We start from the raw sequence: 14,841 nt of genomic DNA on the forward strand, positions 1-14,841 counted from the left end.
CATATCCTCACTGTCCCTTGGGGTCCCCCAATTTTGAGGTGAGAGGACCGGACAGGTGGAAGGGGCTGCCTCTTTCTCCCGCGCTGCCCTCGAGGTCCTCGGCGTGGACTAGCCCGCGTCGCCGTCTTACCTGCGGGGCAGAGACGGAGCCCGCCGCGGCCACCTGCTCTCGCCTGGCTGGGAACGCTGCGTGTCGGGATGGCTGGGAGGGGCGGGGCCCGGCGGGGCAGGGGCGGGGCTGGGAGAGGGAGCCCGGCCGGCCCCTCCTCGAGGCCCCGCCGGTGGGGTGCGCGGGCTCATTCAGGTGGGAAGTCCCGGGAGAGCATCTGGGCCACAGGGAGGGCCCGGGGCTCGAGTTCTGAAGGCTGGGAAGTTAGGACTCCGGGGGGTGCGGGGGGCGGGTGGAAATCCCCCGCTTCAGACAGCCTTGCCCAGATGCCCTGGAGCAGGTGACTTCATATAAAGACCCCTCACACGAAGAAGAAAGCTCAGAAACCTCTCCTGGCCTGAGTTCCCTTCCATCTGAGCTCTTCTGGCCTGGCAGGGTGGGTGTGAGACGGGACACTCCTCTAAAGGTAGGGTGCCCTCTCCAGGGCTCAGCTGTGTAGGGGTTTAGGCCGCTGAGGGGGCCATTAGGCACCCAGACCATCTTTATCCTCAGCCCATCTCTCTCCCTGCCACATAGCCCCTCCTCCGCCCCCAGCGCCAGCCCAGGTCCCCCAGCTGTCACTGTTTAGCCCTGGAATGACAGGCGTCCTGACTCCGTGAGTCTAGCCACATTCAAGGCCTTTGAGCTTAGCACCCCTGAGCCCCTGCCCCCTCCCTCTGCCCCGAGTCGCTAATTTTATTGACCTGTAAAAGGCACGTTGCTGGCAGGCGGTACACTAACTGAAGGCAAAGTGGGGAGCGGATGGGCAACTCTCCCCCCGGGAAGGCAGCTGGAGATGGGACAGGAGGGAGGAGGAAGGAGACTCCTGGATCCAGGGCCAAGGACACTTGGAGAGGAGGAGGAAGGGGGCCTTGGGAAAGAGAAGTACACTCTCTATGGGAGATGGTAGCCAAAAAGACGTGAACGGGAATTTCAGCCCTCAATCAGACAAGAGGCCTACAGAAAAAAAGAAAATGCTGGGAGAAGAGAGGGTGCATTTCTCATCTACCTGGGGACAGAACCAAGAATGTAGCAGGAGGGAAGGAGGTTGGACGGCAGGAAGGACTGCCATCCTGTTCTCAAATCTCTGCCGTAGCCCCCTCCCTTCCTCTTGAAGGTGTCTCCTGCCTGCTGGGCCTTGTACTACAGAAATAGCCCTTTCCCTGATGAAGCAACCTAGATCTTGCCTTTCTTTTTCTTTCTTGTTAAAATGAGAACAGAAAATTTAGGCCTTTGTAATTTTCCCCACCCCCATGCCTACCTGAGCCCACCCCTCAAACCCTGGATCTCAGCCTTTCCCCAGCCTAGGGGAGATGATCTGAGGGTTAAGGGAAGGTGGAGAGGGGAACATCGGGGTTGGAAGCTATTATGGGGTAGGGGGAGCAGGAAGCCCTCACACTCTTGATGGGCCTCAAGTTTAGACTGTTGATACCCTTTATGAATAAGGCTTAGGAGAGCTATTAAAGAGGAGTGTTTAAAACTTTTTTTTTTTTTGAGACGGAGTCTTACTGTGTCGTCCAGGCTGCAGTGCAGTGGCATGATCTCGGCTCACTGCAAACTCTGTCTCCCAGGTTCAAGCGAGTCTCCTGCCTCGGCCTCCTCAGTAGCTGGAATTACAGGGGCCTGCCACTATGCGAGGCTAATTTTTGTAATTTTTAGTAGAGATGGGGTTTCACCGAAATGGCCAGGCTTGTCTCCAATCCCTGACCCCAGGTGATCTGCCCGCCTCGGCCTCCCAAAGTGCTGGGATTACAAGCGTGAGAAAATGCGCCTGGCCTAAAACTTTCAACACTAGGTCAGGCACAGTGGCTCATACCTGTGATCCCAGCACTTTGGGAGGATCACCTGAGCCCAGGAGTTGGAGATCAGCCTAGGCAACATAGTGAGACCTTGTCTGTACACTGCCCCTCTACCCCCCAAAAATTAGGTGTGGTGGTGTACATCTGTAGTCCCAGGTACCAGGGAGGTTGAGGTGGGGGGATTGCTTGAGCCTGGGAGGTTGAGGCTGAAGTGAGCCATGATTGTACTGCGGTACTCTAGCTTGGGCGACAGAGCGAGTCCCTGTCTCAAAAACAAAATAAGAACAAAAACAAACAAGGCCGGACCCAGTGGCTCATGCATGTAATCCCAGCACTTTAAGAGGCCGAGGTGGGTGGATCACCTGAGCTCTGGTGTTTGAGACCAGCCTGTTGGGCAACATGGCGAAACCCTGTCTCTACCAAAAATACAAAAATTAGCCAGGCATGGTGGCAGGCACCTGTAATCCCAGCTACTTGGGAGGCTGAGGCAGGAGGATCACTTGAGCCCTGAAGGCAGAGGTTGCAGTGAGCTGAGATTGCACCACTGCACTCCAGCCTGGGCAACAGAGAGTGAGACTCTGTCTCAAAAAAACCAAACACTTTTAACATTAAAAATTACAAAGCAGGTCATCGGATGGGGAAGGGTGAGAGGTATGGATTGCAATGGGGAACCAGGAAACTTTTGTTGTTCTTTGAAAATTCCACTGGAAGAAACAGGACATTTTGAGGGTGATGGCTATGTTCATTATCTTGATCGTGCAGGATATGCATGTTAAAATGTATCCAGGCCGGGGACGGTGGCTCACGCCTGTAATCTCAGCACTTTGGGAGGCTGAGGCAGGCAGATCGCCTGAGGTCAGGAGTTTGAGAACAACCTGGCCAACATGGTGAAACCCCATCTCTACTAAAAATACAAGAAATTAGCTGGGCATGGTGGCGGGCACCTGTAATCCCAGCTACTTGGGAGGCTGAGGCAGGAGAATCGCTTGAACTCAGGAGGTGGAGGTTGCAGTGAGCCAAGATCGTGCGACTGTACTCCAGCCTGGGCAGCAAGAGTGAAACTCCGTTTCAAAAAATAAAAAAAATTTTTAAAAAGTACCCAGTGGCACACTACACAAACAGTTTATTTTCTACCAATTATATTCCAACAAAATTAAGACACCACACATTTTCTATCCCATTTTTTCATTTATTTTTATGAGGAGCCTCAAAAAACAGAAGTGGCCTTGGTAGGGAAGGAATGTCGTGATTCTGAGTACAGTATGGCAAATTCTTTTGCCTCAGTTTCCCTAACTCCATCCAGTGCATATGAAAGTGTCTATGTGCGTACAAGGTAGGTCTGGACTGAGCTCTGGCCCTCCAGTTGTTTCCCCATTGCGGGAGCCTAAGCCAGGGTGCCCAGGACTCCTCTGTGGCTGGTGGGCCTGATGCCCACAGCTGATGATTCAGGAAGGAGGGGCCTGGACTCTGCTGCAGACTCTCCCGCCCCCTACAGCCCAAACCGGGCACTGCAGCAATGAGGTGGTCAGTCCAGGGAGAGGTCTGACAGGTTCTGGGCACAATGCTGCAGGAAGTCAAAGTCAGGCACGGAGAAGGGCACGCGGGACCACTTTTTGGCCTGGATCCGCCCCTGAGGGGTCTCCAGCAGCATGCTGCGGACTTTGAGCGCTGGCAGCTTCACTGACTTGTAGATCATCTGCAGACCCCAGACCTGGAGGTGAGACAGAGAGGGTAGGGTCTGGGTCTCTGGCCTCAGACTGGGTTTCTCTCCTCAAGTTGGAATTCCCTGAATACAGGGCCTTTTCCTCCCACCTGATATGTCACAGACTGTGGGCTCCCTTAGGGAGGGGCTGGACCTCCATCTTCAGACTGGAGGCCATGGGGTGGGACTGTCTCCCGTGTCCTAGTGAGGGCTCCCTGAGGGCCTCTGAAGACTGGGGCTGAGGACGCTGGGGCCTGGGACATGGCCTAAGCTCTTACCTCCCCACAGTTCCTGCAGCTGATGACACCCCCAGGCTTCCAGTCCTTGAAGACTTTGTTGATGACCACAGGATCCCTGGAGACATTATAGTAGATCCTGGAGAGGAAGGGGAGTGGCCACAGCCCTCATTGACCCTCCTCAGCCCCGGATCTCATGCCCTCCTGCCGGCCAAGCCTCTGCCTGGACCTTGGGCCCTCCTGCTGGTCAAGAGGCACAGACTTCCCAGGCCAGGAAATCCAATCTTCGGTGAGTTCTACCTGTGTGGCCTCCATCGCACGTTCCCTTGTGCCCAGGTTCAAGCCTCAGCATCGGTTACCTGGTCTTCACAGTCTCCTAACGGGTCTCTCTGCCTCCATTTTTACTCCCCATCCCAAGCCATCCTTCCACCAACTGCTAGAGGGATCTAAAAATATAAATCTGCCCTGACATTCTGTTCCTTAAAATCTATCCAAGATCCTAAGAGGAACCTCCTGGATAAAGGCTACACTTTCACACCTGACCTTTCAAATCTTCCACGGGCTAGTCTGTCTTTTTCTAAATCTCATTATTCACAGTCCCTTCCACTCAGGTCAACTGGTGTCACTTTTTTTTTTTTTTAAAGGCAGAGTCTCGCTCTATTGCCCAGGCTGGAGTGCAGTGGTGCGATCTTGGCTTGCCTCCCGGGTTCAAGTGATTCTCATGCCTTAGCCACCCAAGTAGCTGGGATTACAAGCATGGGCCACCACGCCCAGATAATTTTTGTATTTTTTTTAGTAGAGAAGGGGTTTCACCATGTTGGCCAGACTGGTCTTGAACTTCTAACCTCAAGTGATCTACCCACCTTGGCCTCCCAAAGTGTTGGAATTACAGGCATGAGCCACTGCACCCGGCCCTCCATGGTTACCTTCTCATTCGCTCACATTCAAACCAGACCCATTGAGACCTAGCTGAAATGCAACCTCCTCAATTGAGAAAACCTGTGTGAAGATCCTTGGCACAGTGGCCTGGAACACAGAGCGTAACATGATGAATGGATGGAGGATGGGGGAAGGTTACTCTCTAGGAGATAGCGGATGGAGGATGGCCCAGGGATGGCCAAGCTCTCTTGATATCTTCGGAGTAGGTAGGACCAGAGGGTCAATGTGTGGTCTTTTGACACTTAGTATCCTGAATTCCAGTTCTTGCTCAACCAGATAGTGGCTGTGGGAACTTGGGCAAGTCACGTAGCCTCTCTGAGCCTCTATTTCCTTGCCTGTAAAATGGAGACAGGGATAAAACCTGTCTAACCAGATTATTGTGAAAATGCAGAGTAAGTACTTGCTACAATGCTCTTTAGCTTCCCAAAGCTTCAAAGCACTGTCTGGATAGGAAGGATTCCCAGGTCCCCATCCCACGCCCCCATCCCGATAGCCCCTTCCACAGGTCTCACGAGAAGCTGGGGTTCACGTTGACATGGTGGGTGCCCTCCACCTTCCGCAGGTCGCTGCCGTGGCCCACGGCCACCATGCAGTTGATGCAGAGTAGCTGCACGTGCTCCACTGGGAACTGCCGCCGCTGGTTCTCCCGCTGGGCTGCCTGGGCCGCCCGCTTGGTCAGGGCTGCCTGCTGCAGATCCCGGATCTGGGGTGGGAGGAGACACCAGGCATGGCTGGGGCCTAAGAGAATGTTCCTTGGGGGACAAAAGGTTCCCAAAGACCTAAGATCATTTGTACCTGGAACAGACTTTCCTTAACCCTCCCTGGAGCTTAAAAGAAGCTCTATTGCTGTGATGATGCGTAACTCATGCCTGTAATCCCAGCATTTTGGGAGGCCAAGGCGGGTGGATCACGAGGTCAGGAGTTCGAGACCAGCCTGGGCAACATGGTGAAACCCCATCTCTACTAAAAATACAAAATTAGCTGGGCATGGTGGTGCACGCCTGTAATCCCAGCTACTCGGGAGGCTGAGGCAGGAGAATTGCTTGAGCCCAGGAGGCGGAGATTGTGCCATGCACTCCAGCCTGGGTGACAGAGCGAGACTCCGTCTCGGGAAAAAAAAAACAAAAAACAGCTGTGGAGAAAAACAGTATGAGTAGTGAGGGGCAGCAGTGGGAGGGGTAAGCTTTCCTGCTCAATCTTGAAGGATTTTAGGCAAAGCTGCTTCTGTGAATCTGTCATGGGGCATCATTAACAATTATGCTGGGACAACAGGGAGCACCCTGGACAAGGCAGGATGGTGGTGGCCCTGCCTCAGGGGAACTGATGATATAAGTCCTAGTTCTGGGCTTATCTTCGGCATGTGGACTTATCTTGTCCCCTCTGCCTGGTTCCAGAAAGGCTGTAATGCAGCCCTTCCAGATATATAAAGTATCTCATGGCAAGGATAAATAAAGAGCCTTGGACAAGGCCCGTTCCTAAGGCCTTCTGGAGTCCAGGTACTGCCTTCCCTGGCAGCCCCACCCCTGGCCTCTATCTAAACCTTCCCTAGGTGGGCAAAATTAGCCCCGAGATGTAGAGGGGACGGGGGACGTATGTGTGCAGTCAGAAACCTGCCAGGGAGGGGCTCCCTCCTCCCCATCCCTCCCACAGGGCGTGCAGGCTGCCTGCAGACCTTGGCCTGGTACTCAGCCTGGTCCATTTTCTGCACAGCAGCCACTGCCTGCTCCATCAGCGTCTCCAGCGCCTCGTTGATCAGCTCCCGCTTCAGCTCCCGGCTACCCTCAGTTGCTACAAACGAGTAAACACTCTGATCGGCCCGGGCACGGCCCCTGGCCTGGGAAGGGAGACAAGAGGTGTCCTGAGTTGGGCTGGGGCCCCACACAGGATCCTATTATCAGGGCGGCCGAGTGGAGGAGGATGTGAGTACCTGGACCATGGAGATTTCATTGGTCAGGAGCCCATAACGCACCACCACATTGCAATGTGGGATGTCCAGCCCCTCCTCCGCCACACTCGTGGCCACCAGAAGGTTCAGGGTTCCATCTCGGAACTTCCGGATCACTTCTTGCTGGTCCCTCTGCAGGCGGAGGGCAGGGAGGAGAAAGAGGCTGGTACATGAGGTGGCTCAGGCTGACTCCACCTGCCAGAGTAGCCTCTCCTGGTTCAGCCCTCACTACCAATCTTGGTCCATCTCCCTAGAGTACTTGAATCCCATCTTTATCCCCAGGTACCCCCAGGATCTTGCCCATCTTCCCAGGTAACTGTCCAACCCCCATCTTCCCTAGGGACTCCTAAGGGTCCCTGCCCCTCTAGTCTAGGAACAACTCTCAAGCCATAGTCTTCTCCCGCAAGGGACCCCAGACCTGATCCTCTGCCCTGAGGAACTGCATCACCCACCTCTTTCCCTACAGACCCCCGTGCCCAACCTTCTGCCCCCAAGGACCCCCAGACTGGGAGAGGCTTCAGCACCAGGGAGGTCAGTGTCCGCCCCTCTCCCCTAGCTCCTTGCCCCTCTGCCTGGGGATAGTCAACTTTCTCTTTCCCCAGGGTCTCCCTGCCCCCACCTCTCTGTGCTGAAGACCCTGTTCCCCGCACTTCTCTCCTATGGAATCCCTCCCAGTGCCAGCATCTTTCCCCGAAGCCCACACCTGGGTCATGTGGGTGCTCTGGCTGCTGTTCCCAGCCCCAATCAGTAGCTGGGCCCGAATGTCCACGGTCTGCAGGCCTGGCTGCTGCTGGAGCCAGAGCAGGAGGGAGTGTGCGCTCTGGCGGGTGCGGGTGAAGATGATACCCCGAGGGCTGTCAGAGCTCCTGAACTGCCTTTGCAGGATCTTTTCCAGCATCTCCAGTTTTGGATTCTCTGGGCCATGAGTTGCCAAGTGGGCCAGCACATTCTTGTGGTCTGTCGAAAACCCCAAAAAGTTAGCTGGGTGTAGTGGCACATGTCTGTAGTCCCAGATACTTGGGAGGCTGAGGGCAGAAGGATTGCTTGAGCCTAGGAGGTCAAGGCTGAAGAGAGCTATGATTGCACCACCACACTCCAGGCTGCGTAACAGAGTAAGACTCTGTCTGGAAGAAAAAAAAAAGAAAGCAAGCAAGCAAGAAAGAGAGAGAAGGAAAGAAAGGGAGAGAGGGAAGGAAGGAAGGAAGGAAGGCAGGCAAGCAAGAAAGAAAGAGAAGAGAAGAGAGAGAGAGAGAAGGAAAGAAAGGAAGGAAGAGAGGGAGGGAGGGAGGGAAAGAAAGAGAAAGAAAGAAGAAAAGTCCCAGAGGCAGAGGATTCAGATCTTGGAGTGGGGAGGGCACTGGTGGAGGAGGTTCTCACAGGAATAGGACTGCAGGAGTGCAGAAGGTGGGGGGTGGGGGGTGGGGGAAGGATGGAACTCCTGCTCAACTCCCCCACAGCAGCACCAAGAACACATTTAAGGATGCCCTGGCTGGGTGCATTGGCTCACGCCTGTAATCCTAGCACTTTGGGAGGGTGAGGTGAGCGGATCACCTGAGGTCAGGAGTTCGAGACCAGCCTGACCAATATGGTGAAACCCCGTCTCTAATAAAAATACAAAAAAATTAGCTGGGCGTGGTGATGCACACTTGTAGTCCCAGCTACTCGGGAGGCTGAGGCAGGAGAATCGCTTGAACCCGGGAGGGGGAGGTTGTAGTGAGCTGGGATCGTTGGATTGTGCCATTGCACTCCAGCCTGGGCGACAGAGCGAGACTCCTTCTCAAAAAAACAAAAACAAAAAACGATGCCTCCTACCGAGCCCACTCTCAAGGCCAGCCTCACACCAGGGTCATACAGTACAGAACCTTAGACCAGAACCCTCTTCTCCCCAGTGACCAGGATGACCCTTGAGCTTTTAACTCTGACCTCTGCTACCCAGATCTCTTGAGCCCCAGCCTGTGCTGAGATTTGCAACCTTAAACTTCACCCTCTGACTTTCAGCCTCACTCTCCCAGTCTAAAGGAACCACTCCTAGCTAATCTTTTTAAAAAATCTGGGCGGGGCACAGTGGCTCACACCTGTAATCCCAGCACTTTGAGAAGCAGAGGCATGAGGATCACTTGAGCCCAGGAGTTAGAGACCAGCCTGGGCAACAAAGCGAGACTCCGCCTCTTCAAAAAAAAAATTTTTTTTAATTAGCTGGGAGTGGTGGTGCCCACCTGTAGTCCTAGCTACTTGGGAGGCTGAAGGGTGAGAATTACTTGAGCCCATTAGGTCGAGGTTGCAGTGAGCTATCATTGCACAACTGTCCTCCAGCCTGGGCGAAAGAGCAAGACCCGACTGTTTAAAAAAAAAAAAAAAAAAAAAAAAAGTCAACAATGTGAATTAATGTTAACAACTATGCAAAAACCTTCACAAATGAGGAAATAAATCAGTCCTACCCATGGCCTTGGATTTTGGTTAGAAAAATAGGATCTCCACCAGTATCCTCACGGGCACCTTCCCATCCGACCTTGGCGCCTGTGCCCTGGCCTCTGACCTCGCATCCAGGTCCCATCATCCCCGGCCCCGAAGCCCCCTCCCGCCCCTCACCATCGAACAGGGCCAGCAGCCGGCGCTCGGCACACAGGATCTGGGTTTTAGTGACGTGCTCCCTGTGATAGAAATCCTGCAGCGCAGCCAAGGCATCCACGGCGCGGACGGTGTCATGGATGAGCAGCGCGTCATTGTAGCGCCTCAGGTGAAGCGCATACACCCGTTGCTCCTGGAGCCCGGCCAAAGCCGCTGCGGGGAGAGGGCGCAGGGTCTGAGCGGCCCACAGCCCCGTTCCCTGTCCTGCTCCATAGGGCCGTCCCACTCGACTCCGCCCCTGGGGTGGATAGGCCCCGCCCCGAAGGCCTCCACCCAGGCAGGCCCCGCCCCGAAGGCCTCCACCCAGGCAGGCCCCGCCCCAAAGGCCTCTGCCCCGGCAGGCCCCGCCCATGGCCCCTCCCACATCCTCGTCTCCGCCTGAAGGGCTGCCCCTCTCACCAGCCTCACTCAACTTCACCACCTGCTGCTCATACATCTGCGTCCCAAAGTTCCGGCTCAACTCAGGCATCTCCAGGTGGTCGTGGATTTGGTCCATGAGCTTCTTCAGCAAGTCTCCAAACGGATCCTGATCAAGAGGAGAGTTGGAGGGGATTCCCATACACATTGGAGGATGGGCACCCAGTAGGGGTGCTGACCCCGGCGTGTAGCACACCGCGACTGCCTCACCCATCTGTCTTAGCTGTGGTGTGAGCTCCAGAGGGAGGCCGGCTAGGGTGTGGGGGAGTCCTGCCCTGTCTCACTGGCGATGTGTTCTTTCCCTTTGGCCTGGGCACGGTGATGCCTAGTGTGAGGTACATGGACGTGCCTTGGTCAAGGAACAGGCCCAGGTGGACATCCGGGCCAGAGTGACTCAGCGAGTTTAGGGGGCAGGCACGTACTCCACTTGCTATATAACCCGTTTGTGTAAGTTCATACTGGACTCTACTGTCAGTAGAAGGTATAATTGCCCTGCTGACGCTGTGCACGGGGCTTGGTTCAGCTTGGCACGGCAGGGCACGCTGGCACGCCCAGAGAGAGAATAACGCTACTAACCCCTGTAAGGAAGAGCCGGTCGCCTTGAAGGCGGGCAGTGGGGAGCCAGGAACCAGCTTGTGCCCAGAGGGAAAGAGTTAAGCTGCTGACCCTGACAGAGCTGGCCTTGCGGGCCAGGGAGAGCAGCTGCAGGCGTGAGGGCAGCAGGAGCCACAGAGCCGGAGCAGACAGCCCAGATAAAGGTGGACAGTGTGAGAGAGCCGCTGCTGAGAGAGCTGCTGAATAAAACTACATTTCACCTGCGTATGGCCCCCCAAGGGTTCTTTCAGCTATCTGTGCACTCCCTCCCTCCCTCCAGACCACAGCATGGGCTCAAACCTGACCCCGAGTGTAACATTTGGTGTAGTTATGGACCTGACACCTAGTCCTTGTCCAGTCCAGTCATGGCAGACACCAGGCCATGTCCACACTAGAGAGGGCTCAGTAGAGCCTCAGCACAAAGTATCCCTGCTGTCTGGTTTGTAGTGCACTTGCCAGCATGTCAGTGCTGTGACAGACACCGGTGGTGCCTTCTGAGTCAATCCAAAGAGCGGGCTGTGGGCATGGGCTGTATCTGTCCCATTTCACAGAAAGGAGAAATTGAGGCTTGGATACATAGCAAGTGACCTGAAGTCACAGAGCTACTGAGGGTGGAGTCAGGGCCCAAGCCTAGGTGTCCTAACTTCACACCGGCTCCCGCTCTCGCCGTGTCCCTGCCCCCACGTACCTGGCTGCGCCTGTGACAGAGGTTGTACTGTTTGCAAGGCTGTTGGCTGTGCTCCTGCAGCTGGGGGCAGTAGTTCTGGGGTGACATGATGCACCACGTGTCCAAGTTGGCACAGAGCTGGGGGCAACAGAGAGGACTTTACTGGAAAGGGAGGGTCTATGGGGACAATGAGCAAAGATTTGGGGCAGGATGGATCCCAGCTGAGGACAGGAGAGCGTGGGCATTCTTCTACTCAAATATTGCTCACCTTCTCTGTGCCAGTCTTGTTCTAGGCACTGGGGATACAAAGGAACTCAGATTGGAGTTGGAGAGACAGATAATAAACCAGTAAAAGAATAATAGAACCAGCCAGGCGCGGTGGCTCACACCTGTAATCCCAGCACTTTGGGAGGCCAAGGCGGGCGGATCACCTGAGGTCAGGAGTTTGAGACAGCCTGGCCAATGTGGTGAAACCCCATCTCTACTAAAAATACAAAAATTAGCCGGGCATGGTGGCACGCGCCTGTAGTTCCAGCTACTCGGGAGGCTGAGACAGAAGAATCACTTGAACCCGGGAGGTGGCGGTTGCAGTGAGCCAAGATCGTGCCACTGCACTCCAGCCTGGGTGACAGAGTGAGACTCCGTCTCAAAAAAAAAAAAAAAAAAAAAAAGAGGCTGGGCACAGTAGCTCACGCCTGTAATCCCAGCACTTTGGGAGGCCAAGGCGGGTGAATCACGTGGTCAGGAGTTCGAGACCAGCGTGGCCAACATGGTGAAACCCCGTCTCTACTAAAAATACAAAAAATTAGCTGGGCGTAGTGGTGTGCACCTGTAATCCCAGCTACTTGGGAGCTGAGGCAGGAGAATCGCTTGAACCTGGGAGGCGGAGGTTGCAGGGAGCTGAGATCATGCCACTGCCCTCCAGCCTGGGCGACACAGCGAGACTCCGTCTCAAAAAAAAAAAGAAAATAATAAAACCTTGCAGAGCGCATTAACAAGCTCTGAAGAGGATAGCACTGGATGATATGACAGAGAGCAGAGGGGGTGATCAGGGAGGACTTTCAAGAGATGGCATTAAGCTGTTCAATGAAAGACAAGGAGGAAGCAGCAGGTAAAGTTCAAAGGGAAGGGCATTCTAGGCAAAAGAAATGGTAAATGCAAAGGTCCCCGAGATGGGAACAAGCCCTGCATGTTGAAGATGCAGAAGGCAGGCCAGTGTAGCGGTGGGATGAGCTACAACAGGGAGGGCACAGAAATGAGGTGGAGAGGTAGATCACGTAGAACTTTGGAAACCACAGTAAAGTTGGGAGTTAATTCTTTAACCTAAGATCCAGCCTCCAAACCACTGGAGGCTGGATCTTAGGTGAGGAAGGGGCCAGACCCTGCCATGGAGAGCCTGGTAGGGCTGGTGGGGATGGGGTAGTGGCAGGGCAGGCAGGGAGGGAGGGAAGTCCCTGGTGGGTCTGGCAGTGGGAGGCCCACAGGGGCCAGGCTGACCTGCAGGACGTGGTTGATGGCCCCATTGAGCTTGGAGGCCCCGCCAGTGCCTGGGGAGGCTGTGAGACCCAGCACCTGGGGTAGCGGCTGTGCCCTCTGGAGTTTAAGTTCTAGGTACTGGCTCATGATGACGTTGTAGACGGTGTCCTTGTGCGTGTGGTGGCACTCATCCACCACGATCAGGGAGAAGGCTGAGGGCACAGGGCGGAAGGCTGTGACCTATGTTTGCAAAGCCCTTCCTCCCATCAGCTTTCAGGTAGTCCCCACAATGATGTAAGAATTCCTTCTTCCCTTCACAACCTGCAGCTGGTCCCAGGATGAGGAGCCAGGCAGGGATGATTTCTCTCCGTTTCACAGATTGGTAAACCGAGGCTCAGCTGGGGAAGGGACTTGCCTAAGATCCTACACTATAGCCCGGCCTGTTTCTACTAGAGTGCCTGCAGTAGTTTTGTGAACAGGCAACCCCTCACTCCCACAAAAACTCCCAACACCTTGACTCCGGGAGGTGCCCTGGGGTTGGCGGGAGGAGGTACCCCAGATGCATATCTTTTTCCTCCCGGCCATGGCCCTCACCAGTGAGCTCCAAGTGCTCCTCCTCCTCGGGGCTGGTCAGTGCCATCTGCAGAAGCTCTGCCGTGCAGATGAGCAGGTCATGGCACCGGGCCAGGTGGCCAAAGCCAGCACGTGGTCCCATGTCCCCACTCAGGGTTGTCATGGTCCAGCGTCCATCCAGCATGCGCCTGAACTCTTCACCATGCTGGGTCACCAGGTGCACCTGGGGGTGGAGGATGAGCTGGGAAAAGAGAGCTGAATCTGGCGCCAGGGAAGTAGGGAGGAGGTAAGGTGACCCGCAGGACATGGCTGGGTACTGAGCCAGGGTGGAAAGACAGGTGAGCTTAGCGATGGCCACAGCAGCTTTGGAGTTCTGGTGGGGACTGAGAGATGCCTGAAGAGCTGAGACCCTGCTTGGTGGTGGGGGAGCGGGGTAGGGACAGACCACTCACCCTGTTGACCAATACAACCACCTTGCCTCCATCCACAGTCTCTAGGTGCCTCTTGGCCACATAAGCAGCCGCCCGGGTCTTCCCGGCACCCGTGGGCAGCCAGATGATGATATTCTTGCCCTCCAGGGCAGGCATGATCACCTCCCACTGGTAGGGCCGCAGCTCCATTCTGGGAATGGCAGGGGACTCAGGCCCACCGGCCCCTCCACCCCTCTCAACTCCTGGCCAGACCAGTTCGTGCAGAGACCTCCCTTTGCCCAGGACTCCACCCCACTTGAGGGAGGTGGGGCAGGACTCCCTCAGAACCCATCAGGACCCTGCTCTGCCCAAAAGGGGGAGGCGGGAGTAACACAGGCTACACCTGCCCCCTGCCCAGCCCGGGTCTCACCTGCTCTAGTAGGTAGGTCTGCCCAGGGCAGTCCCACTTAACTCAGCCTGGTGCCACTGTGCTCAGCTCAGAGACCTGAAATGAGAACTGAAACTGAGAGAAGGAGCCAGCTGAGCCGACTTAGGAATCTCCCATCCCTGCCCCAGGAAAAAGAACCAAGAAAAAAGAACCGTTTGTGCTAACAGTCATCGCCAACTGCCGCGAGTACAAACTCCGGGAAAGTACTGCTGGTGCGCCAGCACCCTGGCAGGCATGATCACCTCCCACTGGTAGGGCCACAGCTCCATTCTGGAAATGGCAGGGGACTCAGACCCACTGGTCCCTCCACTCATCCCAACTCCTGGCCAGACAGGTCGGAAGAGAGACCTCCCTTTGCCCAGGACTCCACCCCACTTGAGGGAGGTGGGGGAGGACACCCTCAAAACCCATCAGGAGCCTGCTCTGGCCAAAAGGTTGGGGGTGGGAGTAACACAGGCTACACCTGCGCCTTGCCCAGCCTGGGTCTCACCTGCACCACCAGGGAGGCCTGCCCAGGGCGGCCCTGCTTAGCTCAGCCTGGTGCCGCTGTGCTCAGCGCAGAGAGCAGAAATCGGAAATGGAAACTGAAACTGAGGGGAGGAGCCAGCTGAGCCCGACTTAGAAATCTCCTATCCCTGCCCCGAAAAAAAGAACCACGTGTGCTAACAGGGAAGCACTCTTTCAGTGCTACAGGATCCTCTACGCTCTGGCCCTTTTGCAGTCAGTTGTAACCAAGTCCACCCAGGTTAAGGTTAAGGCAGGAGGTTCTGACCCCTGCTGCCCTGGCATCTGGATCAGGAGCAGCCTGGAGGAGGGAGAGGTGGGGGGCTGCAGCCAGGTAGGACCCATCACCCCAGGA

The 14,841-nt window shown here is 55.5% G+C and overlaps 2 protein-coding genes across 5 annotated transcripts in view; both read right to left on the minus strand.

Moving 5' to 3' along the window:
- ZNF385C (zinc finger protein 385C) overlaps nt 1–194 on the minus strand; it is a 71,381-nt gene extending 71,187 nt beyond the window's left edge. Inside the window, exon 1 of one of the 2 annotated variants that reach the window (XM_009251748.4) lies at nt 131–194. The gene's annotated coding sequence lies outside the window, so the exon portion shown is untranslated. The remainder of the gene's footprint in view (nt 1–130) is intronic. The other variant, XM_054546416.2, reaches the window with a different exon arrangement.
- Nucleotides 195–3,115: 2,921 nt separating this feature from the next.
- DHX58 (DExH-box helicase 58) lies at nt 3,116–14,743 on the minus strand. 3 transcript variants are annotated; one of them, XM_024234128.3, is made up of 14 exons: nt 14,148–14,416; nt 13,965–14,039; nt 13,577–13,745; nt 13,146–13,347; nt 12,573–12,763; nt 11,097–11,213; nt 9,797–9,923; nt 9,359–9,550; nt 7,473–7,726; nt 6,752–6,901; nt 6,497–6,658; nt 5,337–5,527; nt 3,928–4,024; nt 3,116–3,658 (listed from the first exon to the last, which is right to left on the minus strand). In XM_024234128.3, the coding sequence occupies exons 3-14, from the start codon at nt 13,742–13,744 to the stop codon at nt 3,473–3,475; spliced, it is 2,037 nt and encodes a 678-aa protein (XP_024089896.1). In that variant the 5' UTR covers nt 13,745; nt 13,965–14,039; nt 14,148–14,416; the 3' UTR covers nt 3,116–3,472.
- Between the last annotated feature and the right edge of the window lie 98 nt (nt 14,744–14,841).

Source organism: Pongo abelii, chromosome 19 (assembly GCF_028885655.2).
Source record: "Pongo abelii isolate AG06213 chromosome 19, NHGRI_mPonAbe1-v2.0_pri, whole genome shotgun sequence".
Taxonomy (NCBI): Eukaryota; Metazoa; Chordata; class Mammalia; order Primates; family Hominidae; genus Pongo; species Pongo abelii.